Source organism: Penicillium cosmopolitanum (assembly GCF_028827165.1).
Source record: "Penicillium cosmopolitanum strain IBT 29677 chromosome Unknown utg000008l:1.0-4398992.0:1.0-4402845.0, whole genome shotgun sequence".
NCBI lineage: Eukaryota > Fungi > Ascomycota > Eurotiomycetes > Eurotiales > Aspergillaceae > Penicillium > Penicillium cosmopolitanum.
The window spans coordinates 2,975,679-3,003,284 of NW_026622678.1; the positions used below are offsets into that span (position 1 = coordinate 2,975,679).

Genomic DNA, 27,606 nt, shown 5'->3' on the forward strand with positions numbered 1-27,606 from the left:
CCTCGACGATCTCATCTACGTTCAATGTTATTTTATAGAATTAAACAAACCCATAAACCACACGGACGCTGAATGAACTGAAATTGGAGGGACTCATGTCAGGCACCACAAGTACTGTCTAGCCCTAACACAATGATCCTCAAGACATTCCAAATGATATTTTCAAGTATGCCTACGGTTACAGAAGATTGCTTCCTCAATACCACAGACGCTACTTTTTTAGCTGATCCTTAGGCTCACCAGCACCTAGTTTGAGAAATCCTAATCCAAGTCAACATAATACGCGGTAATTTAAGCCCTGGAGCCTTGGAGTAATAATGCATTCTGGGTGGCCATTGATCTACAGGATCTGCGTAGTATACGTGCAACCCTCGGTCTCAATTATTTGCGAACTTTATTAGGCAACCCTAAAGCATTGTGAAGAATACATATTTACTCTTGAAGGTTATGTACTATTATTCCAGCTTTGTACTACTTGAATAGACGAGCTAGGCTGAGAACAAGGCCCCGAACCGTACATTAATTGCGCATTCTTCTCCTTGTACAGCTTCGTCATCCCTGAAATGGAAAGTCCAACCCTGGAAACAATAGTTTGAATCTGAATCTTTCCCATCGGTACCTCTACCACTTGTTGTAAATCCTGTCCCACATTCGATCAACAAGCCAGCGGACGGGAAATTTTCGCGGGGAAATCATCTTCGGCACGTAGGAGTACCAGTCGTCTTGTTCTCCGCTTCCCCCAGTGAAGTTGCGTGTAAGATGGACGGATTCGTAATATGTTGGGTAAAAGCCGCTTTCTTCCCAGTCTATGAGTCCTGTAATCTCATAATGGTCGGCGCCTGACTCCTTCTTGACCATGATATTGGCAGGCCGGAGATCGCCATGCGAGAAAACCAGTCCTTTCTTCACAGAGTGATCCTTTTCGAGGAATGATTGAAGAAGGTCGATGAATGCCTTGTTGCATTTGGCAGGGCCCTGGAATTGCAAGTCGCTGAATTGCTTGGGTGTGGTAAGATCTGGGAATAGACCAAAGGGATTGAGCTTGTCTTCTTTGGCACCTTCTCCGCACACTCCTCCAACCTTTTGTTGATCCGAAGAAAGGGCTCGCAACTCAAGAAATATTTTTTCCAGCTGCCTCTGAATCGATAGCTTGTCCTCATGGTAGAGGCTGGGCCACACTTTCTCTAAGGTGGTTCCTGGAATATGCGTCATGAAGAGAACGCTGTAGCGTCCAAGGATGATAAATCCATGGTTTCTTGGAGCAGGAATTCCAGGGGCTCGCTCGGCAACAAATTCCATGCTTGTGTACTCTGTCGTATCTTCTTCACTGCCGTCCATGACCTTCGCCACAACTCCTTCACAGCACTGGACCACCACACCCCGACCCGGAAACTCCCATATCTTCGGTGAGTCCCAGAGGAGCCTTTTGAGGGCCACGGCAAGTGCCTTGTTGTTCTCTCTGCAGGGAAGTTCGATCGGTTCAGGAGAACCTTCGGCTGGAGTAGGTTCGGTGGAAGCCTCGGTAGAAGCCTCGCTACCTTCGGGTGAGCATATCGAGCTCTGGTCGCTGGAGTGTTCTTCTTCCTCGTCGCCGGACTGCTCTTCCTCCTCATCGCTAGAGTAATCTTCGCCACCATCGCTGGAAGCTTCCCCATCCTCGTCTTCCGTGGGCACTTCCATAAACTTCGCGACTGCATCATGGACCTGCGCAGACAAGGGAAAAATGATCTTGGCACTCTGGGCCCAATTTAGACAAGTGCGCCAATCTTCGTGGGTATCTGGACTCTCTTCGGCGGACGGGGGAGGGGTCGGGGGCCCGTGATCAAGCCTATTTTGCGATGATAGTATCTCGGAAACTCGCGAAGCAAATTCACTTCGGGATCAAGTTTGACATCGAGGGCAAGCTCTTCCATAACGTCTAGATTGTATTTCGCGGCAGAAGATAGTCCACGTTTCACGACCCGTCGATGATCAATAAGATATGGCTCATGGAACATGGTCATGAGGTCGGCGGTGGGGTTTCTTTCGAGTTCATTCTGGAACTCCTTCATGAGGGTTTGATTCCACTTCGCCGCCTGCTTGTGCCCAAGGCTGGGCACACGGCGGGATGCGCTCATCTTCTCCATGGATGTTCAGACAGCGAGTGCATTTGGGTTGATGGTGATGTCGGTGCAATGCTTCAAAAAATCGCTCATCCCAAGCAGAAAGGACGTTTGGGGGTCAAACTGATGAGAAGATAAAGATTTGAAAAGTGATGTGCATGAAGGAGAGAGTGAAGAGAGTGAAATGGTTACCTAGTGCCTCCTATAGACCGGGTGGGTCACGTTCTGGTATTCAGATGACCGTATTAATACCCGTACAGTGACTTCGCAGTGACTGCAGTAGACTGCATTTTCATGACTTCAACTCATAGCGTGAGATAGGAAGATGAGATGAGGTATTTAATGGAATTAATTTCCTCTTTGAATACAAATTAATATTTACTGGCTTCTTGAAGACGCAAGGCCGTCCAAATGATATCCTGTTTCGAATCGGCCCTGGGTCCAAAAGTATATACAAGATTCTGTAATCTGAATACAAGTAATATACAGTCATTGTCTTCCAGTGAATGAAATGCAGCAACTGATCGCTCCAGGCAAGTAGAAAAGTTAATTCTTGTCCAAAATTGGTCCTTTTGTTCACATTTAATATTCTATCTACTTGAAACTCTCAATTTTTCCTCTCTCCATCCTGTCGTCCATTCACCCAAAGTCTGAATCCCCGGAGTTATCGATGTATAGGCTGCTCTAACAGGGCATAGATCCAGCGAAAACCCCACCAGGAACAGGACAAGTTTTCTCCAATCCAGCTAATTGTGCAATCAGGCACCCAGGCCATCTATTGGACGGTAACTGCAACTCCATTGTCATGCAATGCATGACTAATCGGACAGCTTCCCCGCAAGTTGGAAGGAGGTAACTTTGATCAGCAGACTCTCTCTTCTTTCTTCTCCTTCACCCCTTTCTCTCCCCCACTTCCACTCTCAACTTCTCCCAATATTTCCCCAATCAACACTTCCAACCATGACAAGGGGATTCGCAACCATCTCGCCCGAGTGCGAGACCGTCTTTGATGAGGTCAAAGAGACCGACAACCTTGATTACGTCATTTATGAAGCTTCCGCACACGACAAGAAGATCACCGTCAACACATCCGGCAAATACAAGGAATACTCAGAGCTCCTTGCCAACTTCAAGGATGACACTCCTCGATATGCCGTTGTCGACTTCAAGTACGATTCTCCCTCTGGCGATGGTCAGCGACACAAGCTCGTCTTCATCACGTGGTATGTTACCTCTCCCCCGCATTTTGAGGCGGCGATCCTGCAGATCCCCTGGAATGGACAATGCTAACCACCGGATGTCGTTCAGGGTTCCCGAGGGCGCGAGCATTCATGACAAGTCATACTACACCACCAACAAGGACCACCTATTCCGAGCGCTCTTGGACATCAGCATCCATGTGCAGGCACACACCCAGGCGGAGCTGGCTCACGCAGCAAGTACGTATCCACAATTCGGGGCACCGTCGTCGGCTTTTATCGCAGAACACAAATCTAACATGCCGCTTCTTTCCAGTTATGGGCCAATTCAAGGTCCTCTAGGGGAATTTCAATATCTTATGGATCCGGGGGCTCTTGAAGCCGGGAAACCGAGTACCTCCACTCTATTCGAGAATCAATAACAGAAAGGCATAAAGCCTAGCAAACAAATTCTCTTTCCTACCTACAAATGTCGTAGATGATAAGTCGGCGAAATCCGGGCCTTGACAGCCGATATCGGCAATTTACATTCGCGCAACATTAGGTGTAACTTTGGTGCTCTGAACTGGAAACTTCTTCCCGTCACAATCTCGGAGAGTAACAAAGCAATAGCAATTGACGTAGTACCATGAAAATTCTATCAACCTTTGAGAACACCTTAATACTGCATTGGACTGGATGCCGCCCTGGCGTTGCCGGCTTGGAATGCAGAATAAGCTTCCCTCTTCGGGCAGCGACACGGCATCCCTGAGCTACAATCGACCATTGACACTTAAATAGATCCCGAACTGATCCACATAGCCTTCAAGGGCCATGACTGTGAACCTAAATTTTATTTGTAAACAAGTGAAAATTTAAAAAGACTTAGACAAGCCACCCGAACTTCTGCCTTTCGTGGATGATTAAACCGTTCCGGGGGTACGTACATGCAGTACAATTTGTCAAAGGTCAAACTATAAAATGTCCAGGTCTAGAGTCATGGAAGCTTTATTGTGTAACTATAGATTTGCTCGGTATCTATTCATATAACTAAACTGGTTTGCTCAGCTAATCTTCAATCTGGCTGGCTTTTTTTTTAAAGAAAATATCTAGAATCATAAAGGTTTTTGCTTCACTGGATCATTAGATGTCTGTTCAAAGTCGGCCAAATCTCATCTTGGCGGGGAAATATTGTAAGGGGACAACATTCTAGATAAATATAGCGGTAGTAAGGGACTGGTCAATGTTTTCAGCCAGACTGGCAAAGCCCATTGCCAAGTAACTCTGGGCAAACCCAAGGAATGTGGGCTCTGCATACTTAAAACCCGCGCATACCACCTTGTCTTCTCCCGGCAATGTAAGCAAGAGCAACTTTTCTTTCCATCTCCGATCTCCCGCGCCTAGTATTAAATCATGATTTGGCTGTCGTCCAAAAGTCTAGTTATTTTCAGTCTCGGACTGTTCATTTCTTCCCCGGGAGTTGTGCTAGCAAGCCGCTTGTCAGGGATGTTGTCATTATCGGCGGCGGCTCCTCGGGCACCTACGCCGCGATTAGACTTCGTGATCAAGGGAAATCAGTCGTCGTGGTAGAAAGAGAAAGTATCTTGGGAGGCCACACCGAAACATACGTCGATCCAACGACCAAACAGGTTGTGGATTATGGAGTTGTTCTATTCCACGATCTGCCCGTCGTGCGACAATATTTCGCACGACTGAATATATCCAGCGCTCTACAAAATCTTTCACAGATATTCCAGCCCATCACTACATATTTGGATCCCGATACTGCTCAGACAGTCAATTTCACTCCTCCGGATCCATCGGCAGGGCTGGCAGCCTACGCCCAGAAACTTGCACAATACCCTGGCCTGGAAACTGGGTACAATCTCCCCAACCCTGTCCCAGAAGATCTACTGCTACCATTCGGACAATTCGTTGCAAAGTACCCCGAAGTCGGAAATGCGACATTCTCGATAGCACAGTTCAATCAAGGCCTTGGCAATATTCTTGATCAACCAACATTATATGTTTTCAAGATACTCGGGTTCGATGTCCTAAACACAATGGCAAATGGGGCCTTGCTTCCTACCAGCAATAACAATCATCAAATATACGACCAGGCTTCAAGGATCCTTGGACCAGATGTACTTTTCAGAAGTACTGTAGCGTCTGCCCGACAAAGAGATGCAAAAGGAGTTGAAATAGATGTCAACACACCAAACGGAATCCGAACAATACAAGCAAAGAAAATACTCATTACAATCCCCCAAACTCTCAATAACCTACTCCCCTTCAATCCCGATCACACCGAAGCAAAAATCTTTAACGAATTCAGAAGCGTGGGGTACTACACCTCCCTAGTACGAAGTACAGGACTTCCATTGAACTTCACCTCCAGCTCCGCATCAGCCAATACCTCCTTCAACATCCCCCAGATGCCAGCAGTCTACTCTGTATCCGCCACCGCCGTCAATGGCGTTTTTGACGTCAAGTATGGCAGTCAGAAAATTTTGCCAGACTCTTATGTGCAGGGGGAGATACTTTCGTATATCCAGAAATTGCAGAATAACGGGTTCACGGGTAACTTTTCGGGAGCGGCCAATTTCTTGCGTTTTAAGAGTCATGTTCCCTTTGAACTAACTGCCTCTCCGAGTCGCATTGCTACTGGATTTTATAATGATCTTTATGCTTTGCAGGGTTATCGAAGTACATGGTATACAGGCGCTGCCTTTCATGTCCAGGATTCGTCGAAACTTTGGAACTTTACTGAGACGGTTGTGTTGCCCGGATTACTGAAAAGTCTCTAATTGGGGGATGGAATGTTCTGATTGAATGGATTGCAGTTAACTAGTAGTTAGGTTTCACCAGCGGGCATAATCCTCATATCTGTCAATCTAAGTTGATATCTACAAAACCATAGGAACGAGCTCGGACAGCAGGATATTGAAGCTCTGATACTTGGATGTCCACTATCACATGCTAGATTAAAAGATAAGAATACGGGTAAGTACATATCAGGTATTGGCTCCGTAAGGCTAGACGTCAGGTCACAGGTGATTCACCCGACCCGGACGGGACCCAAGATCGAGATAAAAGGCCGGGATCTAGAGCTTCAGTGACTCGCTTAGGATTACCAACCATCTTGCGAGGATAACGCACCAGCAACGTTCTGATCAGATGGATATTTTAGACAGAGCGATATTCACATGTCGACATTTGACTAGATGAACCTCGTTATCTATTCGCGACTGCTCCTAGTCCTGGTTCTACGACACGGTCCGTTGCAGGAGGACGTGATTGATCCAGGAAGAATGCTTGGCTGAGACCGTTCGTAAAATTTCGCTCGGTGGGCATGAAGATGGAGGGTCTGGAACTCCGCTCTGGAGTATGCGCCCTATGAATGGTCGATTGAGGGAGCCGAGCGCTCTGAATTCTTCAAATTTGTTCATCTACATGTAACTGCCGCAAAAGATAGGTCGAATTATTCAGAACTACAGTTGTTTCCACTAAAAGAGAGCGCCACCTGTTTGTTTCTCGATCGTTTCTGTTCCTGCAGGGGCGCCAGCGATCTTCCCAAAGGCACGCTTTGACGGGACAGAGTGCTTGTTCCACAATTGCAAGAGCCCGACCGGTGACACCACCAAGCCCTGCGGGCAGAGAAGATCCGGCATGAAGCGACCGTCTTTAAGGTTTAACAGGACGAGCGTTGGTGCCGAGGTAGATCAACCGTTGTCAATGGGTCCATGTTTTGGGATATGCAAGAAGCAACCCTGGTTACAGAGGATGAATTTGCGGGGAGGGGGGTATTTTCTGGGAGAGTTCTCGGGAAGTCTTCCGAAAATCAATTTGCATGCGTTTCTGCATGCATCTAAAGACTCATTTTTGAGGCGGGGTGATTATCTCGAACGGTTGTGTCGAATTTGTTTCAGGTGCCGAGGAGCGGAGCCTTGAATTAGAACGAAGCCAGTTCCTGATTATATGAAAGAGCTGAAATTCAAGAACCAAAGGGAGAATTTTCAGCAAACTTGGAAATGGTAGGGTTTGAATTTGAGACGCTTGAGAATTGAGGTTTCAAAGAGGAGTCTAAATTTCGGCAGTTGAGGCTCTTCACTGTACTAAGCTTGGAAGTCAATCCTCATTAGGCTATGCGTTCCGGGGTTTTACCCACGGCTACAAGATGGTCTCAAATTCAAGGCTGGGGTAAAACCTGGGCAACTGTAGCTGTCAACCCCCGGGTCTCTTAATCTGATTTAACGGGGTTGAGCCCAATTTTCAGTCTTGCGCCCGAACAAGTTTTTGATACTCTGATACCCAGTCTAAACTACAAGTCCTCCGTACCTTGTGGCACCTCTAACAATCAATAGCGCCCAAAATTTGACGGACCACTTCGAAGATCCCCTCCTGGAAAAAAAAAATCCAGTCACTAGTTTCGTGATTGACTTTCCTTCGAAGGTATCGACCTTACGATACGAGGAAGGTGAAAATCAAGTTAAATGAAAATCCAACATTACGAGACTCCTCCCCACTTGATTTTCGATCGCAGAGGCAATCGGGAATAAAAATTAGGGGAGAGCACTCCACACGGAGTACTCCGTACCTTCTTCATATTGGCGAGTATTGATTGGATACACTGACGGGGCCATGGTAGTCACCCCGAGCAATGCCGAAAAATGCCCCTATTGATTGCCGCCAATCTAATTAGAAGATAGAGAAGATTGGCGCTCAGGGCAAACGCATCGCGAATCATAGCCGACGGGAATTGGCTCCCTTGCCGTGCGAAAAATTAGTGTTGCCCCTTGGACGAATATAAGCCTATCATTCTACTCCACTCTTTCGCACTCCATTTGAGTAAGCAGTTCAACTAAACTTTGAGGCCAGGGTCTGAGCTCCACTTGGGGTGAGCTAAGCTAAAGCCTATCCTATCCGCTTTATGATTGGTGCTAATGGTGGGGAGGAGTGGCAACGTGGCTGAGATAATCCCCATAGGGTTTTTCTCAATTGCGTCACATTGCGAATTGGATCGAGCGATGAGATATCCACATTCCGCGTTGGCAAGATTTGTCAATTGTTGAGAGAGGGCCGTGGAGAAAAAGGAGAAAAATACGAATAATAATGGTAATAGTATATTCAAAATTGGAAAATATTGGAACGGGATATAAGAGACATGGAAAAATGTGAGAGGTAGAATATGAAATAATATTCAGTAAGGCTCGAAAAAAAAAAGAAAATTAATTATTGAGAACACGTTTCATTCAGTCGGCGCTGAATGAAGTGTATGACATCCATATTGTATTTGACAATATACAAGAAATGCGCGAGGTTGTCACCGGGTGGATTGCTAAGACAGCACTCCACGTCGCCCACGTCGCAGTAGCTTCGCAGCGAATCCTTGTAAGGATCGCACCACTCGGGGTGAATGCGTGGGTACAACTATTGAGTTTAGCATCGGGATTCCATTCGGGATATCCGCCAGTGTAAGATGCCTGACGGCAAACAATAGACGTAGAAGTGACTCGGACTCGAACGAAATAGATCGCTTACCCCGTCCCATTGGTGCAGGTCCCGATGTTCCAGGGCTGTTGCGGAAGAAATGTCTCCTCGCCGTAACAAACAGCGGCAATTACTAGTGTTCCAAGCAGATTTAGGGTTCTCCCGCCAGACCGGACAAAATTTGGCTAGATCGGGTTTGATACGACGGAGCTTACCACTTTTGTTATACTTTGGCTCCAAGGCTGGCACAGGGAAGAGCCAGGACGAACTGGTTCCACATAGACCGTCCATCAGGACAATTCCTCCCTGTGAAGAGTTCACGTTTCAGCTGGATTTCATATCGCCACCGGTGAGAGGAATCCAGCCGGGATACAGTGGTTGCATGGCCGTTCTTCGGGGATTTGATTGCTAGTGTACGGGGGGGAGCGATAGTAGCCGCATAAACCTTCTAGCAGGAGAACATGGTTCGAGAAGGAATGAATGGAAAAGCTGATCTGAAGCGGGATGTGTCCGACCATGGAAGGAGAACTTACCAATGAGTACCCATGCAGGAAGATCTTCGAATTTGGGCAGTCGGCGATGTATTCTCGGATATATTCCTGCATTAGATATGCCCCGTTGCCAGCAGCGACGCGGTGATCGTCTGCGCCGTGTTTATAGGGCAAGGCGATGCTAGTCGAGCCGGGAATAAGCTGCAACACCAGATTCTGGATAGTCACCATCACATTCAAGTGATCGCCTGGTCCCTGGCCGCGGATAAGGATGGCGTGCACTCCAGTGGCGCACTGTTCTGGTGGCGTGGGCTGGGTGTGGACCAGGACGCCGAAAGCCAACACGAGGTTCTGGAATCGCATGACGGGCACAATTGATTGGGTCGCGGGCGCGGACGAGTGGAGGATGTGGGATGATTGTCGGGGGTTTGCCGTGTCTGACTTTGGTTTGGTGCTGGTTTTACCTTCTGGTGGTTCCTTTGAATCTGGCTCCAACTCTGGTTCAGGTTGAGGCTGTTTCCTTTCTGATCGCTAGTCGGCTTGTGTTATTTCACCTTAATATGACCATGGACCGAAACGCCAGCGCACCGACTGGTCACATGTGGTGGTATTCTCCAGGGATATACCGGATACTATCGAGAAATGGCTGATGATTATATTAGCCGTGGTGTGCGACAGGCCGAGCTAGATCTGGAGATTAGGATCGACAGGCTCCACCAGCCTGAAGACGAGTGGCTCCCACTAGGAAACAGGGTTTGGTGCCAATGCTTGTGGGGCAGTTCTCAGCTTATCGAGCCTGCTGGTCGATCGAGATCGTCCACCACATGTGAAGTGTGGGAAAACGGGAAAATGGAAATAGGGGAGGATGAAACATTTCGGACCGTAAGTTTGTTGCAGTGTGTCGCAGGTACACCGGACAGAGAGTATCAAGGAGGTCTTAAAAATTATAGCAAAACTTGAATGAGCATGTCGTACAAACCCGCTGAGGCTAGAGGCTACGTACGCCATTCGCCTATTGTATGACAGCATCTTGCGATTGAACCATCATATTCCAAGGCTCTGTACGGAGTAGGAAGAAGCAAATTAAAAAATTAATGTGATCAATAATACTGAAAACGATAATGACAACTATGTAATTCCCCTGTAATAAAGATCCCGTACGCCTATGTACACCCCTGGTGATCACAGATCACATAAACCAATCACAAATGATAGAGAACTTCTATAATAACAGAGCGCAAGGGGATTCGCCGATCGACGTAATCACAACTCAGAATGAGGAATCTCATTTTCACTCCTCTTCGTGAGTCTTCTCAACAAGATCACGAACCGCATTGGCCAATTCATTGATCACCAACCCTGAGCGGGGGATAGTGTGTCCCTTCCCCGTATCGAAAAAGGTGGCCGTGTCTGGGTCGCAAACATTGTAAAGTGCATATGCACCATGGCGGAAGGGATCTACCTAGCAATCAGTATTGCCGAGCCAAAAAAAAAAAAAAAAAAAAAAAAAAGGGAGAAAAAGGAAGGGGACCGGGAGCCAATAGTTGGGAGTACATACCGTTCGCGCCAACAACATGAAGGGTGGGGACGTCAACCAGATCTTCAACCTCGTCCGCCAGGAGGACCCCCCCTTTCCGGCGACATGGGTGGCCAACCAGTAAAGAACATGGCGCACTTGATGCGGCGCTCACGGCCTTCCTCCTCGAATCGCCGTTGCTCATCCAGGATGAAGGTCGCGGCCATAGAGGCACCCTCGCTGTATCCGATAATACCTCCAATGTCTGGGTGCTCCTCCAGGGTTTGGTAGAGATAATCCATGACATTCTTGTAGTTGAGCCAGATAACCGCGCGATCACCCACAAGGTCACGCATCACATCTTCTGGATTTTGTCCCACGGGGATTTGGCGAACGCGACTGATCAAAGAATCTTCGGCAGCACCGCCATCGTCTGCCCAGCGATAGTGAGGGCCGACACCAAAGTACTCCTCAAATCCTGTATCTTGGTGAGCTTGGTTCTGGATACAAGAGAGCGCAAAAGTCTCATACCTGCTGGTGGTGTGATCTTGACGGGCGCGTTGATGTAGTGGAAGGACGCAGACTCATCTTGTCCCAGGTCTTTCTGAAGGGGAGCTGTATAGTATTCATGGTTAGCGATTAGAGTGCTCCTCTCTAGAGTATCGATTGGGCTTTCTCTTGCTGCATACAAAGCTGGATACTGATGTTCTTTGGGAATAGTTAGCATCTTTGCCCCGTAATGAGTTCAAGTCCAAGTTGAAAGACTCACATCGACATTGCCAATGGCACCGTGCAAGCAGAGAAACTTCATGGTTGTCTAGTCTAGACCGGATGAGAGAATGAATGAAATGTTGCACAGATGATAGAGGAGGAAAGAGAAGAAAGATAGTCCTCCCTGGCTGCTCATAAATCAGCCAATTCCCTCCGAAACACATGTGATCGGCGATCCAAGTAGCTCCGTGCCTCAAGCTCGCGTGGATTGTGGGTTGCATGGCCGATGGGGCGCCGTGGGTCGAAACGTACCTGAATTTGTGTCTAACCTCAAGGGGCTTGTACAGCAGTCCGAAGTTACGCACCCAATACGTTTATCGCCTCGGCGCAAAAAAGAGGGCGCAGATCGTTTCCATTGAATTTTTTGGAGAAGCTCTGGATCGCTCCTGTCAGTGTCCTTCTGGACAAAAATCTTTGGTTTATTCTATTTAATCGTGAGTCCCGTCAATTCTGGCGAATCCACTTCAACAAATTCTATACTTTCCTTCTTTTAAACCCCTCCTCCACCCCCCTCCTCTCCTTCTCCTCCCCCCTCCTTATCTCCTTCTTTTTTTCACCAAAAAGGAGAATCTCATATACCATGAATAGTGCCGAGAACGGGTCACAGCCCGACGGCGTGAATGGGGTGAATGAGACTCCCGAGCCCATCGCGATCATCGGTTACGCCTGTCGTCTCTCCGGTCAGGTCTCCTCCCCCGGCGACTTATGGGAGCTTTGCACACGCGGTCGCAGTGGATGGTGTCCCATCCCTAAAGACCGCTTCGACTCCGGTGCCTACCATCATCCTAACCCATCCAAGTCGGGAACTACAAACCCCATCGGCGGGTACTTTCTCGACGAGGATGTCTCCCGATTTGACGCCCCCTTCTTCAATGTCACCGTTCAGGAGGCCATTTCCATGGACCCCCAGCAGCGATTGCTTTTAGAAACCTCGTACGAAGCTTTGGAGAGTGCTGGCATTCCCAAAGAATCCCTTGCCGGCCGTAATGTCGGTGTTTTCGTCGGTGGCAACTTCTCTGATTACGAGCTGCGCAACTTGCGCGATATTGAAACTACACCCGTATACCAGGCCACCGGCAATGCGGCATCCCTCCAATCGAACAGGATCTCCTATTGCTTCGATTTGTCGGGTCCGAGTTTGACCATCGACACAGCCTGTTCCTCCTCACTCGTGGCTCTCCACTATGCTGTACAGAGCTTGCGCAGTGGTGAATCGAAAGAGGCTCTTGTCGGAGGTTGCAGATTGAACATTCTCCCTGATTATTTCGTTTCTATGTCCATGTCACAGTTAGTACTCCCGCTCAAGCTTCCCCCGCCTCCCCGCTTTCAATCTTTCGGCGCAATTACTAACCTGTTGTTTTTCTCTCCCAATTATAGATTGTTCAACGACGAAGGAAAAACATACGCATTCGAAGAGAGAGCGAAATCCGGCTTCGCGCGTGGTGAGGGTGCTGGTGTCGTTCTCCTCAAGCCCCTCTCGGCCGCAATCCGCGATAAGGACCCCATTCGGGCTGTAATTGCTCATACGGGCGTCAACCAAGATGGAAGGACAAAGGGTATCACATTGCCGAATGAAAAGGCACAGGAGAACTTGATCCGTCGTGTCTACTCTGAGGCCAATTTGAACCCCGACGAGTGTGGCTTTGCAGAAATGCACGGCACTGGTACAAAGGCCGGAGATCCCATTGAAGCCGCTGCCGTCCACGCAGCCCTGGGCCAAAACCGGACAGCCAGAAACCCCCTCTATATTGGATCCGTCAAGTCCAACATTGGCCATCTGGAAGGTGCAAGCGGTATTGCATCAATCATTAAAGCTGCTATGATCCTGGATAATGGATTGTTGCTTCCGAATGCCGACTTCAAGAAGCCGAACCCTAATATCCCTCTCAACGAATGGAACATGAAGGTCGTGAATTCCACACGACCATGGCCTCGAGGCAAGAAATATATCAGTGTCTCTAATTATGGCTTTGGAGGTGCCAATGCCCACGTCGTGATGCAGAAGCCTCCTGCGCCAACACAAGCAGCCGACGACGCGGAAGCTGATGGAGACCCCAAGCGTCGCCTGTTCCTCATTTCAGCAAACGATAAAGACTCGCTCAAGACTAGAATTCATGATTTCGGCGTTTATTTCGAACAAAGACCGGAGGTGTTTGAAAACTCTCTTTTCGGAAACTTTGCCTACACTCTCGGAAGCAAACTGTCGCAGCTTTCATACCGCCTTGCCGTGTCGGCGACATCACTTGATGAGCTTGGTATTCGCTTGGCTCAGTTGAAGGTCAACCCAGCTCGAGTGCTGGGCGCGCCTACCATCGCATTCGTCTTCACTGGACAAGGAGCCCAATGGGCCCAAATGGGTATCCCGCTTATGGCCGACTACCCGGTTTTCAAGTCTGCCATTGTGCAGGCCGACGAGTGCCTGCGCAAACTTGGTGCGGAATTCTCTCTTCTGGAGGAGCTTGAGAAGGATGCTTCGGAGTCTCAGATCAACTCTCCTCACCTGAGCCAGCCGGCTTGCACAGCACTCCAGGTTGCGTTGACTGATCTGCTTCGGTCTTGGGGCATTCTCCCCTCCTCGGTTGTCGGACACAGCTCTGGTGAGATCGGTGCTGCGTACGCTGCTGGTATCTATGACCTCGAGGCTGCGATGGCCCTTTCATACCGCCGTGGTCAAATGACCCAGCTCCTGAAGAAGTCATTCCCTCTGCTGAAGGGTACCATGATTGCCATTGGCGCTGGACCCGAGGCTGTCAAGCCGATGCTGAAAACCCTCGGAAGCTACGCCACTATTGCCTGCGTAAACAGTCCTTCCAGTGTGACGGTTTCCGGAGACGTTTCTGCTATTGACGAGCTGGAGCCCATCCTGCAAGAACAGGCATTGTTCAACCGACGCCTCAAGATCGATGTGGCCTACCATTCAGACCACATGAAGAATGTCGCTGAAGCCTATCTGGCCGCCATCGAGTCCATTCAGCCAGCAACTACTTCCACCGCGACCTTCTTCTCTTCCGTGACTGGTGAGATCGCCCAGCCTTCTGACTTGGGCCCAGCCTACTGGATTCAAAACTTGACATCCTCCGTCTTGTTCTCCGATGCCCTGAGCAAGATGTGTGATGATGAAGAGACCCGACCAAACCTCCTCATTGAGGTTGGTCCCCATTCTGCTCTGAAGGGTCCTATCCTTGATATCCAGAAGAGCCTGGGTCCGGCGGCCTCCAAGATTGGCTACGCCCCGACTGTGGTCCGTAATGCTGACCCTAGCGAGACCGTCATGGATGCCGCTGGCGCAGCTTACGTGCGCGGAGCATCTCTCAAAATCACCGATCTCAACTTCCCTTCCAGCAATGCTAATAACAGATCGTTCCTGAGAGATCTTCCTCGGTACCCGTGGCAGCATTCTACCCGTTACTGGCACGAATCCCGTATCGCGGACAAGCATGTCAAGCGAGATGGTGTCCGCAACGATGTTCTTGGTGCTCAGGCTATGTACTCGAATGACCTGGAGCCAACATGGCGCAACATCGTTCGTCTTGATGATATTTCCTGGCTTCGCGACCACAAAATGCAGGGCATGATTGTGTACCCAATGGCTGGTTATGTAAGTTTTCCTTTCATCATTCGAATTTGAAAAAGGAAATGTACTAACAGATTAAAAGCTTGCTATGGCTATTGAAGCTGCACGCCGACGCGCCGTGCAGAAGGAGATTCCATTTTCCCAGTTCGAGTTCCGAGAGGTTTCCGTTGGATCTGCACTTGTCCTGACAGATGATTCCTATGCCGAGACTTCCATCACTCTTCAACCATTTGCCGAAGGTACTCGCGGCCACTCGGATATCTGGGATCAGTTCCGCATCTTTTCGTGGTCTGAAAAGCGCGGCTGGACTGAGCACTGCTCTGGTCTTGTCCGGGTCCGCGCCAACAAGAAGCAGCAGACCTCCGTCTCCAATGTCGCCGAGTCCGAAGAGAAGTTCTTCCGTTCCCAAATCGACAAGGTCAGGGAGTCGGCCACATACAAGATCGACATTCAGAACTTGTACCAAGTCCTCGCAGATGTCGGCGCAGGCTATGGTGCTCCTTTCCAAGGACTGGAGAACTGCTTCTCCGACCCTCGCCACTGCTGTGCAGACTTGTACGTTAGGGACACCAAGAGCGGAATGCCTAAGAATTACGAGGTTCCTCTGACAATTCACCCGACGTTCCTGGACGCTTTGCTGCACCTTGTCTGGCCCATTCTTGGAAAGGGTCGCATGGAGCTTGATACTCTCTACATGCCCACTCTGATCAAGAGCTTGACTATCAGCAGTGAGATCCCCTCCACTCCTGGAGAATATACCAAGGCTTGGTGTATTGGAGGTCCCAGTCAGCCATCCCCCGAGCCCACCAAGTTCGATCTGTGGGTGACTCCTATCCACTCCAACGAGCTCTTGATCAACATGGAGGGCTTGGTCATGACTCCTCTTAAGGACGGCGGCTCACTGGGCAACAGCCAAACTCGTGATCTGTGCTACAAGTTTGAGTGGCAGACCCTGGCTAGCTTGGAGAGCCCAGTCAATGGCGAGGCTAAGGGCCACGCCGTGACCGCTAATGGAGCAGTGAATGGCCATCTCATGCCAAACGGCGTCTCGAATGGCCCTCTCACTCCTCTCACCCCTGATGACGCAGTCACCATGAATGGAAACGGTATTCTGCATCAAACCGATCTTGTGATCACCCAGTTCGGAAAGCCAGATGGCAATGTCGACAAGCTTAAGGAGGCCATTTTCAAGGACAAGTCCAAGTGGCACCCGATATCCACCTCGCTGGAAGATATTGATGCTACCGAGAAGCATGTCATCGTCCTTCAGACTGGAAACAAGACTCTGCGTGACTTGACCGCGGATGTTTTCGAGAAGATCCAGAAGGCACTATTGAGTGCTTCCCACCTTCTCTGGGTCTACCGCCTGGATAACCCAGATGCTCAGATGATTGTCGGTTTGATCCGCAGTATTCGCTCTGAGACTCTGGCCAAGGTTGCCACCCTCGGACTCGAGACCGAAAATCTGGAGAAGCCCACAGCTCCCATCCTGGCTGCCATTGATGCTCTCTGGCCCACGAACGGAGCCAAGCCCGTCGATGACTTCGAGTTCAAGGCCAATGGCTCTGAACTCCTGGTCCCCCGTGCCATGGATGACACTGCCACCAACGCCTTCGTTCACAACGAGACTCATGAGATGACCATCACTTCCCAACCATTCCAACAGCCCGGTCGACGATTCAAGCTCCAGATCGGTAACCTCGGTGCTCTCGATACTCTCTACTTCACAGAGGATATTGTTCCCGAACTTCCTGACAACGACATTGAGATCGAGGTCAAGGCCACCGGTCTCAACTTCAAGGATATCGTCGTCACTATGGGCCAATTGGCTCAGCCTTACATCGGTATCGAGTGCAGTGGTATCGTCACATCCATCGGCAAGAACGTGACAAGCCTTCAGGTCGGCCAGCGGGTCATGGCTCTGCCACTGGGTGCATACTCAACCTACGCCCGTTGCCCCGCTACGAGTGCAGCTCCCATCCCAGACAACATGACCTTCGAAGTTGCCGCGACCGTACCAGTTGTCTTCGCTACTGCGTACTACGCGCTCTTCGATCTGGGCAGATTGCAAGAAGATGAACGGGTTCTCATTCATGCCGGTGCTGGTGGTGTCGGACAGTCGGCCATCATGCTGGCACAGATGATTGGAGCCGAGATCTTCGTTACTGTCGGCAGCGTGGAAAAGAAGCAGTTCCTCATGACGCAGTACGGAATTCCGGAAGATCATATCCTCTACAGTCGTGATACTTCCTTTGCTCGCGGTATCAAGAGAGCCACCAACGGCGAGGGTGTCGATGTCGTGGTCAACTCGCTGGCGGGTGATCTTCTCCGTGAGACCTGGGAGTGCCTGGCACCATTTGGTCGCTTTATTGAGATCGGTAAGGCCGATATCACGAAGAACACTCGTCTCGACATGCTGCCGTTTGAATACAACGTCTCGTTTGCCTCGGTGGATCTTACCAAGGTTGCGGCCCGCAAGCCTAAGTTGATGAGACGTCTTCTTGACAATGTCACTCAACTTATGGGTAAGGGTTCCGTGAAGCCTATTTCGCCCGTTACTGCGTACCGCATCTCGGAACTTGAGACTGCTTTCCGCACGTTGCAGACTGGTAAGGCTATGGGTAAGATTGTTGTTGTTCCTCACCCTGAGGACCAGGTCAAGGTAAGTCAATTCCACGATGAATCAAGATGATCGCAGTCACTAACCTTTTCTTCCTTTCAGGCTGTTACATCGAAGACCGGTCATGTTCTGAAGGCCGATGCTTCCTATATCCTCATTGGTGGTACTGGCGGTCTTGGCCGAAGTATGGCCAAGTGGATGTCTTCAAAGGGCGCCAGAAACATCGTGCTTGTGTCGCGAAGCGCATCTGTCAATGACAAGGTGCAAGAGCTGATGGATGAGCTGGCCGTTGACGGCACCCACATTTCCGTCAAGGCGTGTGATGTGAGCAGCCGGGGCTCCGTCGAGAAGCTTGTCAAGGAAGATATGAGAGGCCTTCCTCCAGTACGCGGTGTTGTTCACGGTGCCATGGTTCTTCGGGTAAGAATCCATTCCAACACGCCCACCCTCTATAAAGATGTCCAATACTAACACTTTCACCCAGGATATCCTCTTCGAAAAGATGACTCTGGAAGACTTCAACGCAGTCGCCGAGAGTAAGGTCGAAGGTGCCTGGAACCTCCACGACGTCCTCTCCGACTCACCGCTGGACTTCTTCGTGGCCCTCTCCTCCGTGGCAGGTACAATCGGTAACAGAGGTCAAGCCGCGTACGCCGCAGCAAACGTCTTCCTAGACGCATTCATGGAATACCGCCGCTCGCAAGGCCTGCCTGGTACATCCATCGACCTCACCGCCGTCCGAGATGTCGGCTACCTGGCCGAAGTCGACAGCAAGCGCCAGCAGGAGGTTCTCAAGAACATTGGCACAGACGGAATGGACGAGGCCGAAGTGTTAGCCCTTTTCGCGGCCGCCATCACAGGAGATCTTACGAAATCCTGCGGCGGTCACTGCATTACAGGTCTCGAGCTCGGCAGCACGCTGGACCACTTCTGGGCGCAGGACGCCAAGTTCAGCATTCTGTTCGAGGAGGCCAAGGCGCGACACGGTAGTGGCGCTGGTGCAGGAAATGGACCCTCCGTCCCGTTGAACACTCAGCTTGCCAATGCGGAGTCCAAGGAGGAGGCGTTGCAGATTTGTTACGAGGCTCTGGCTGCTAAGTTGGCGCAGGTCCTTGTTATTTCGTTGGAGGATATGGATCCTTCTATTACTGTTGCCTCGCTGGGTCTGGACTCGCTTGTTGCGATTGAGATTCGCAACTGGATTGCTCGTGAGGCCAATGCCAATGTTCAGGTTTTGGAGCTCTTGTCTAGTGGGTCTTTGATCGCGCTGGCGGAGATCATCCTTAATAAGTCGCAGGCTTAGGTGGGATTGGATTGGAATGAGCTTGTAGTAACACAGGCAGAGTGGTTATTTTCTTTGTAATATCTTTTTTCTTTGCATTTCTTTGCATCTCTATATGAATACCTTGGAATAGAAATCATTTTGATATGGATACCGTTACTGCATGCAAGCAAATAATTAGAATTTCCACTCTCCTACTAACCTTTTGTATGAAAGAGATGCTAAATTTCCCTCCTATAATATCGTTTTGTACTACTGATTTATTCAGTCATCGCCGAAAGTTTTGCCGTCCTCCTCCAGCGCAAATTTATTAGCATGGGCTTGGGTTGGCTAGTGAGTGCTGTGCAGTCTCGACGCCACACTTATCAGCTCTTACCGCGCTCGGCCTGATCATGGCTCAGCTTAGCATCACCTGATCCTGTCATAGTCAATCTAGTTGCTGGTTGGCTGAGTCTTATCTGCGTATAATTAGGCTATGTGGCCTGTCGGCGTGTTATTTTGAAAGCTGTATGGCTGGGTTGACGCTGCTAAATCTGACCTGCATATAATTTGATGCCTTATTATGGCTCAGCTGATGCCTTGTCCCCTTCCTTCAAACCTGTATGCCGGGGTTGATGGTCATCCCGGGCGCTGATTGGCCGGCTCTTACCTGCCCTGCTTGGCGCCTTGCGGTCTGAGCCACGGCGACTCCAACTTTGCCATAACTTCAACTTGGAGCAGGTGTCCGAGTCTTTATTGGACAGAAAGTCGCCTGGGCAAATATTCAAAGTACGAGAAGACAAAATTATCTGATGTACTATTCGATTGGGACCGACTTGAAAGAATCACTCTCATTGAGATTGGAGAGCAACATATTTCGGTTCTATCTGGATATATATGTAGCAAATTGTACCACCATCTATCTATCTTCACGAACCCTTACCAGCAGTGCCAGTGCCAGGGCTACTAGCACTCAAGTCAAATAGTATACCACTAAAAAGTTGATTGGCTCAAATACTTTGCATATCATCCACAATCCTCTCTGCCAGCTCCGGAGTGTAGGTATACCACTCTACCACATCCAGACAAGCTAGCCCGTTCCGGCAGTCTCCTTTTTCTTCACCTTCACCAACCCTCCAAATCACTGCAATCAGCTCTCTCTCTCAATCCCAATGTCTCTCTTCTCTTCCACTCGTTCAATCGCCCTTGCCAGTGGCCGACTCACCACCCGATCCCTCCTCTCCAAACCACAACTCGCCTCCAACGCACAGCCCCACCGCTTCAATTCAACCAACAAGCCAGCATCATCATCATCATCATCTCCATCAACACCTCGCCCATCCTCCTCCGCACCCCAACAAAGCCGCTCCAATTTCCCCGTCATCCCAATCATCGCCATTTTCCTCCTAGGCTCCGGCTCTTACATTTTACTCGTCAACTCCCGCACCGGTGTGAGCCAATCGCGCCCGTCAAACTAGGCTAAGCCTCCTGCGTTGATCCCGCCCACGCCAGCGCCGCAACCCCTCCAATCCACACCGCACCGCACCGCACCACACTTCCCTTCTCCCCCCTCCACCCCCGGCCTTCCTCCACAACCACCCTCCACAAACAAAACCACAACAGCCAATTCCACCACAATGGCACCAACCGACATAACCCCCCCGCTTCTCCACCGACGAAGTAACAGTCGTCTTCTTCCTCGGCGGCCCCGGCAGCGGAAAGGGCACCCAATCCGCAAACCTAGTCAAGAACTACTCCTTCGTCCACCTGTCGGCAGGCGACCTCCTCCGCGCCGAGCAAGTCCGCGAAGGATCCTCCCGCGGCGCAATGATAAAAGAATACATCACGGAAGGCAAAATCGTCCCCATGGAAGTAACCGTGAACCTACTCTCCGACGCGATGGCCGAGTCGTTGGTCTCCAACCCTCCTCCCGCGGGCAGCAAGGCTCGATTCTTGATCGATGGGTTCCCGCGTAAACTTGATCAGGCGGAGTTCTTTGAAGCGAGTGTTTGTCCGTCTGAGTTGGTGCTTTTCCTTGATTGTCCTGAGGATGTTATGGAAAGCCGACTTTTGAAGCGCGGGGAGACGAGTGGACGGGATGATGATAATGCGGCTTCTATTCGGAAGCGGTTCCGTACTTTCGTTGAGACTAGTATGCCTGTTGTTGAGGCTTTCCGGAAGGAGGATAAGGTTGTTACTGTTAAGGCTACGGGGTCTGTGGATGAGGTTTATGAGAGTGTTAAGGCTGGAATTGAGGCGCGGGGCTTGCATGCTCGGTAAGGTAAATTGGGCTTTGTTGGGGTTGAGAGATGGGTTGTTTGTTTATAAAGGGGATTTGTCTGTCTTAATCTAGATCAATAGAGTTGTCCTTTTTGCTGTAATTAGGGGGGGTTTGTCACCCCCGTACCGACTAGATCGGCCCCTGAGATGAGGGGCATTCCTTCTACCAAATGATTCAAGTGGCTGTGACTACGCGGTATTAATGAAGTCTAGAAATATTGTTATTCTTGATCATAAGAGGTCAGGAAATAAAACAAAGTTGTCCCACCGGGAAAACATAAAACATTCAAGTAAAAAACAGACATGACATGACTCGTGGGGATCCCAATATCAACGGGCGGCCAGTAGATACATTCCGTCCAACTGGCCTCGACAAAAAAGACAAAATAAGGAAAAAATAAGAAAATAATAAATGCATGAGGAGGAGAAGAAGAAGACAGAGAGAGAGACGGGGGTGGTAGGGGTTGGGAGGGGGGGTTTTGTTTCCAAAAAAAGAAGAAGATTCTCTCTCCTCTCTTCTCTGCCATCTATTATCAACTGGAAGAATTTTTTGCAAAATGTCTTTTTTTTGGTCCACTTCACTTCAACACTCCAGCCTCATAGAACACCTAATCCAAATGCAGGATTTTGCCGCAAAAAAAAGTGATAAAGCAACCCAGAAGTTTTATTTGTATTCTTTCTTTACTCAGCAGTGCCTTCAACCTCACGGGGTTGAGAAGCCTGCTGGGGGTTGCGCCGCCGGTCAACAAAGCCTCGGCCCTTGTCACCGTTCTTACCGGCAGCAGCGGCAGCCTCCTGGTCAGCGGCAGCCTGGATACCCTCACGGACGAAACGCTCACGCTCGGAGCGGATCACAGTGAGGACACCCTCGAGAGAGCGGCGCCAGACCATCAGACGACCCTGTACCTCGGACCACTGCTTCTCACCGAAGACACGGTAAGTAGCGCGGTGAACGAGGAACTCGGAGCGCAGCTGCGAGAGCTTACCCTCGACCAGACCGGCGCGAATGGTATCGATGACCCACATCTCGACGTCGGAGGCGGGGACACGGAGAGCGGAGGCGATGGTAGCGTAGGGGAGCGAACGCGAAGGGGTAGAGGAGGCCAGAGAAGTCAGGGTGAGCAGACGCATCTTGGTCTGCAGGGCATCGGAGGCATCGGCGAGGACACCGCCAGAGATCGAGGCGAGCGGGTTGGCACCGACGAACTCCTCGTAGGCGTCGAGGGTGTCGGAGGTGAAAATCTCAAGCAGCTCGAAGAGAGTGCTGTCGCTGGAGCGGAGGGCCTGGACGGCGTCGGAGCCAGTCAGAGGGGTGAAGTCGAAGACGGTGGGGCGACGCAGGGCAGAGGCGAGAGCGCGCACACCCAGGTCGCGGGCGGCGGGCTTGGTGGACTCGGCAGCGGGGATGGTCTGCAGAGCCTGGACAACGTGCGACTGAGCGAGGTCGTCGTCACCGGCGGCGGTGGAAGCATCGGCAACGGCCAGGTGCAACTTCTGCGCCTCCTCGGCGTCCAGCTCCCAGGCGGACAACCATGTGGGCAGCTGGTCGACCAGCTGGGGCTTCAGGGCCTCGAAAGCGTATCCGGATCCAGATTGGCGGATGACGGCAACGATGGCCAGGAGGACGTGGTAGCGGCTGGAGTCGTTTGCGGAGAGGGTGTTGAAGATGGTGGTGAGGATGTTGATGGCCAGAGTAGGGCCGAATTGGGGAGAAGTGGTGAAGGGCTTAGCGAGATAGGTGCAGATGCGAGGGAGGAACATGTCAGGGTCGGAAGACTGCTGCACGAGGTGAACGAGCAAGTTGTAGGAGGGAGTGATCTCTGCGTAATTCCAGACATGTCAGCATTTCTTTTTTTCTCCATTTCTTCATGTTCCCAGAATTTTGCAACAGCGCGGCCTGATGATATTCGACGGATGGTCTTTTCTCCTGGTCTGGCCACCACAATTGTCCGGGGGTTTCCCACTCACCCTTCTCGGGGGCACCGTTCAGAGCGGTCGCAGCACCGACAATCTTCTTGAGGACCTCATCGTACTGCTTCTGGTCGGGCTCGCCTTCGGATTGTTCCTGCTCGCGGATCGGCTGGAGGAGCGGGGCGATCTCGGACTGGAGGCTGCCCTCTTTGCGGAGGGAATCGATGTAGTTGGCGAACTCCTCAGCGAGCTCGGAGAACGAACCCTCAATGAGGAGGGTAGTAGTCGGAGCGGGCATGGTGTGTATGTGGTTGGAGGAGGGAGGGGGGAGAGGAGGGAGAGAGTGTTCTTTGATGGTGGAGTCTAATCGATAAGTTGAGAAATTTCAGTGTGTGCCAAAAAAGTCTTGGCGAAGGGAACACCGCTGCCGCAGAACATCAGAACACCAATATGCATCACATAGTGGACTCTGAGTATACTCGTTGCACAACACAGGCTACACTGACGAGCACTAGGTTTAACTTACGCTTAATATTAGTCAATTGGATTGGAATTCCATGCATAGTTTCCTGGTGCTGAGCCAGGTTGTCATGGGTCAGCTACTGGGGAGCCATACTGTCTATGCAGTCTGTCTAGGGTACCTAAGCTGATAAACCTAGGCGATAAGAACGGTGAAAATACCGAGAGATTCTGAGTTGAAAGTTCAACATCTCAAAGCACGGTTGAAATTATTACTAGGCACCGAGGTCCATTATGCTAACGCTAAGCTAAGACAAGCATGGACGGGCATAAAAAGCGGATAGAAGGACATCCACCAAACCCGAGAAGAACGGGGAATCAGACATTCAATAAAAAAAAAGAAGAGGAAACCAAAACAATGCCGAAGTCGTGATCGCGCTGAAATAAGAGAATAGGACAATTGAACGCGGATGACTCCCAAAATACGGTCTCGGACCAGAACCGAAAGACACCAGGACAGATGAAAGCTTTTTCCTCACAGGAACATGCGGATAGCCAGGAACATGGCACCGGCCAAGACACCGGTCGAGTAAGAGCCCTCACCCATGGCAATGGCCGCATTGCTGGTGGTGGCGGCCGCAGCCACGGAGGACGAGGTCTGGCTGGAGTCCGAGTTCGAGTCGGTAGAAGTGGTCATGGCGAGAGTGGTGGTAGCGGAAGATGAAGCGGTAGTGGTAGTACTGATGGAACTGGCGTTCTTGCTACCGCAGTGAGCAGCCTCCTTGCAGGTCTTCTGGCCATCGGCATCGTTGGGGTGAGCCTCAATACACTGCGCGAAATTGGCCTGGCAGACGTAGAAGGGGACGGTTTGGATGTATGGAGTGACATCGGGAGTTGATCCGTCGGAGCACACACAGTTGTACACAAGGGTTTTCTGCGAAACGGTCAGTTATGATTGATTAGTGATCAATGCTCGGAGAGAAACATCGCATACCGGGTCGCAAGTGTTTTGCTTGGTTCCGCTCTGGCAGATATCGGGGCAGACATTGCGCTGACCGGTGCACCAGGAGTCTAGAAGAGAAATTGTTAGCGCAGCTCATACAAATTGGGAACGCGATTGACTCACTCAGCTCATCGGGCTTGACCAGGCCAATGTTGAACCCTGCGGGGAAGGTGTAAGAAGTGGAGTTTTGGCCAAGAGCCGCGGCCGCGAAGGCAGAGACGAGGACAATGGAGGAGCGCATGATTGATTAATGTGTATGAGGATGTTTGGGAAAGGAATACAGGAAGTGAGATGTGGAGGATAGAGAGAGAGAGAGAGAGAGAGAGAGGTGAAGAGAAGAGAAGAAGAAAAAGAAAAAAGAAAACATGGAAACAAGGAAACAAAGGGCCCAAATACCACCCTAAGGGAAGGTGCCAAGCTAGCACTGTAGTTAGTACGCAGGGTGACTGGGTAACCGGGGGAGGAAGGAGCTGGGCATACCATACCACATGATCTCAGTATCATTACTCTGACCTCTTCTCTCCCCGGATTGATTGTTTACTCTTCCACCTCCCCTACAGCTTCTTATTTTGATCGACACCCCCTCCCTGCCGTGACTCCCGTACATGTTTTGGGTCTCACGAGACCCTGCCGAGCACAGCGTACAGAACACCCCGGGGACCTTAGTCACTGCACCCTACACCCTAGCACCCGAGCAGATCCACTTCAACGTACTTTTGTTCAGCTTGTTATTGCTAAGGTCTGCAGTACCGATAGTGCTGATAAGCCCAACACTCTTCCCTTGTTTATTTCTACCGGGGTACATACATTCCAATCCAATCCCGAATTCCCATCACCCCGGCACTGCTCACCCCCCCCCCTTGCAGCTGTCATCCCAATCGCATACCCAAGTAAAACCGGCAAAAGAAGTGCCACAGTGCCAGTGGCAACCCCAGAGTTTGAGACACATGGGAATGCCAAAAATTGAATCTTTCTCTTCCTCCAACCGAACCCTCCCCACCTGCACCGTTTTCGGCACTAGCGTGACTAGCTCCGTGGTTGGGCAGGTTTTATCCAGTCCCATCCGACCGCGCTAGTTTGTTTCCAGCATAACTCGGTGACCCTGCGTGAAACATCTGAGTCCCAAGAACATTCCAGATACCTTATCGTGTAGGATGCGATGGACTTCGTTCTCTGCGCATAGCCTGGGATATCTTATGAAGAACTCATGAATACGGCAGTACTCCGAGGTCTAATGATATCGGCAGCTGCTAGCTTGAGGTGAGGTTTATATCTCAGCGGGAAAGCTGTTCGGCTTAAAAAGCTAGTTACCCCGCATAATAGCACTAACAATAGGTCACGGTATCATCATTAATCCATGGATGCCAATTCTATGGTTATCTCCAGGGCTTACTGCGGCTCGATCTTGGTTCATTCAAGCTGTCACTGTCCATAGTACTACTACTCTAGTACTTGTCGGACATGCGATTGGCAGACAACAAACTAGTGCTTATCCCGAAGCTCAATGGTTCAAACTTTCATACTAGTAATAAGATCCCAGCCTTGGAATTGGACCAAGAAGAAGACCAAAAGCATCGACAACCGCTAGACCAATTGCTATACCGATTACTCCGCCGACAATGAATGCACTGAGCAAGTTCACAATAGCAGTATGCATGGCGAGATTGATTGCCTCTCTTGACCACTCATGCCTGGTACGAAGAGTGCGGAGAGAAAGATGATGATATTGATAGGTGTGGACCTAAATGATAAAGAGAGACTTCTTCTGAAATAGGGCCAGATGGCCATGATAATCCTTTTCCTATTCTTCCCTGGAATCCTCTCCGCTTATGGCCCTAGGTAATGCCTGATAATCTCTGTCCGCTCCGTCCTCCCCTGATAACCCGCCGATACCACCCAGCTTTCTCCATTCACCCCATCCTGGCACCTTCTCCCTTGGCCACGAGATAAGAATCTGCTCTAACGCCATATTCAAAGAAAATCTTTGCAATATTGATTTGGCCAGCTTTAACAGCAGATATGAGACAGCTTTTAAGATGGCCTTGCCACTGTGCTGGCTCGACCCTTGGTTCCTTCGAGGTCCAGTCTACATCGAGCATAATTTTCATCTTGCTTTCATTCCCTCCCTTTGCCGCACCATGCATGAGGCATGCAATTGGCCGTAGGTGCTTCCCATCGATAACAGCGTCCAGATCGAGACTCTCAAGCAGAAAGTCAAGCTGTTGTGGATATTCTCCAATAACGCGACTAACATCAAAATAATAACCGTCGCGTATTATGTCATAGAAGACATGTCAAGAGTATGAAGAGAATGGCGCTTTGAACGTAGGGCTGTGATCATAAAGAAATTTGACGAGTTCAATGTCAATTGGATCATGCGCTAGCGCTACTCCCAAGGGCCAGACAGCTGGTTCGACATCATCATCAACCTTTTTACCATCAGATACACCAGGAACAGAGCCTGGAAATACGGGCTCTATGCCATTCAAGTTCTCGATGAACATCTGGAGAATTTCCCAGCTCGAACTTGCAGCTACCGTCCAGGCGGAGCTCGGACTGTGATTCCAAGAAGTATAGTTGGGCGTGAGTGGATTACACCCATGATCAAGGAGCAATTTTACTATGGACACATGACCTTTTTCTGTTGCATAGGACAATGGCTGATGCTCTGAGGAATCTTTGAATTCCAACCTAACTCCCCTATCGACCATCAGTCTAACAACAGATTCATGCCCAGAGCATATGGCAAGTGTAAAATGATCCTGGACGCTGTACCAACCCGCTATGTTGCCAATATCCTCTCCATAGTCAATGAAAGCTTTTATGACGTTTCCGTGTCCATAATGAAGCGCAGAACTTATTGGGTGATGGTGACATTCGTCGCTTCGGACGGGCATTTTTGCTCTAAGCAACCTCCTCACGCAATCTTCTTTCCCATTTTCTGCAGACC

The 27,606-nt window shown here is 50.2% G+C and overlaps 9 protein-coding genes across 9 annotated transcripts; 4 read left to right on the forward strand and 5 right to left on the reverse strand.

Annotated features, from left to right (window-relative positions):
- Positions 1 to 621: 621 nt before the first annotated feature.
- Positions 622 to 2,126, reverse strand: N7509_007708 (aminoglycoside phosphotransferase family protein; the record flags this gene model as incomplete). The annotated part of the gene is made up of 2 exons (XM_056632345.1): positions 622 to 1,737; positions 1,875 to 2,126. 2 exons carry the CDS (start codon positions 2,124 to 2,126, stop codon positions 622 to 624), a joined length of 1,368 nt encoding a protein of 455 aa, XP_056487896.1.
- Positions 2,127 to 3,062: 936 nt separating this feature from the next.
- Positions 3,063 to 3,643, forward strand: N7509_007709 (actin-binding ADF family protein; the record flags this gene model as incomplete). The annotated part of the gene is made up of 3 exons (XM_056632346.1): positions 3,063 to 3,325; positions 3,411 to 3,541; positions 3,618 to 3,643. The coding sequence occupies 3 exons, from the start codon at positions 3,063 to 3,065 to the stop codon at positions 3,641 to 3,643; spliced, it is 420 nt and encodes a 139-aa protein (XP_056487897.1).
- Positions 3,644 to 4,693: 1,050 nt separating this feature from the next.
- On the forward strand, positions 4,694 to 6,087 carry N7509_007710 (amine oxidase, flavin-containing superfamily; the record flags this gene model as incomplete). The annotated part of the gene is made up of 2 exons (XM_056632347.1): positions 4,694 to 4,707; positions 4,785 to 6,087. 2 exons carry the CDS (start codon positions 4,694 to 4,696, stop codon positions 6,085 to 6,087), a joined length of 1,317 nt encoding a protein of 438 aa, XP_056487898.1.
- A 2,425-nt stretch (positions 6,088 to 8,512) lies between these two features.
- On the reverse strand, positions 8,513 to 9,756 carry N7509_007711 (uncharacterized protein; the record flags this gene model as incomplete). The annotated part of the gene is made up of 3 exons (XM_056632348.1): positions 8,513 to 8,710; positions 8,822 to 9,076; positions 9,304 to 9,756. The coding sequence occupies 3 exons, from the start codon at positions 9,754 to 9,756 to the stop codon at positions 8,513 to 8,515; spliced, it is 906 nt and encodes a 301-aa protein (XP_056487899.1).
- A 796-nt stretch (positions 9,757 to 10,552) lies between these two features.
- Positions 10,553 to 11,588, reverse strand: N7509_007712 (uncharacterized protein; the record flags this gene model as incomplete). The annotated part of the gene is made up of 6 exons (XM_056632349.1): positions 10,553 to 10,719; positions 10,820 to 10,861; positions 10,917 to 11,255; positions 11,309 to 11,392; positions 11,467 to 11,485; positions 11,547 to 11,588. 6 exons carry the CDS (start codon positions 11,586 to 11,588, stop codon positions 10,553 to 10,555), a joined length of 693 nt encoding a protein of 230 aa, XP_056487900.1.
- A 540-nt stretch (positions 11,589 to 12,128) lies between these two features.
- N7509_007713 (type I polyketide synthase) lies at positions 12,129 to 19,045 on the forward strand (the record flags this gene model as incomplete). Its single annotated transcript, XM_056632350.1, has 5 exons — positions 12,129 to 12,835; positions 12,926 to 15,146; positions 15,205 to 17,784; positions 17,845 to 18,162; positions 18,227 to 19,045. The coding sequence occupies 5 exons, from the start codon at positions 12,129 to 12,131 to the stop codon at positions 19,043 to 19,045; spliced, it is 6,645 nt and encodes a 2,214-aa protein (XP_056487901.1).
- A 1,130-nt stretch (positions 19,046 to 20,175) lies between these two features.
- ura6 (uridylate kinase ura6) lies at positions 20,176 to 21,283 on the forward strand (the record flags this gene model as incomplete). The annotated part of the gene is made up of 2 exons (XM_056632351.1): positions 20,176 to 20,452; positions 20,685 to 21,283. 2 exons carry the CDS (start codon positions 20,176 to 20,178, stop codon positions 21,281 to 21,283), a joined length of 876 nt encoding a protein of 291 aa, XP_056487902.1.
- A 681-nt stretch (positions 21,284 to 21,964) lies between these two features.
- On the reverse strand, positions 21,965 to 23,492 carry N7509_007715 (PCI domain protein; the record flags this gene model as incomplete). The annotated part of the gene is made up of 2 exons (XM_056632352.1): positions 21,965 to 23,103; positions 23,252 to 23,492. The coding sequence occupies 2 exons, from the start codon at positions 23,490 to 23,492 to the stop codon at positions 21,965 to 21,967; spliced, it is 1,380 nt and encodes a 459-aa protein (XP_056487903.1).
- Positions 23,493 to 24,188: 696 nt separating this feature from the next.
- On the reverse strand, positions 24,189 to 24,897 carry N7509_007716 (uncharacterized protein; the record flags this gene model as incomplete). Its single annotated transcript, XM_056632353.1, has 3 exons — positions 24,189 to 24,587; positions 24,648 to 24,724; positions 24,780 to 24,897. 3 exons carry the CDS (start codon positions 24,895 to 24,897, stop codon positions 24,189 to 24,191), a joined length of 594 nt encoding a protein of 197 aa, XP_056487904.1.
- Positions 24,898 to 27,606: the final 2,709 nt, after the last annotated feature.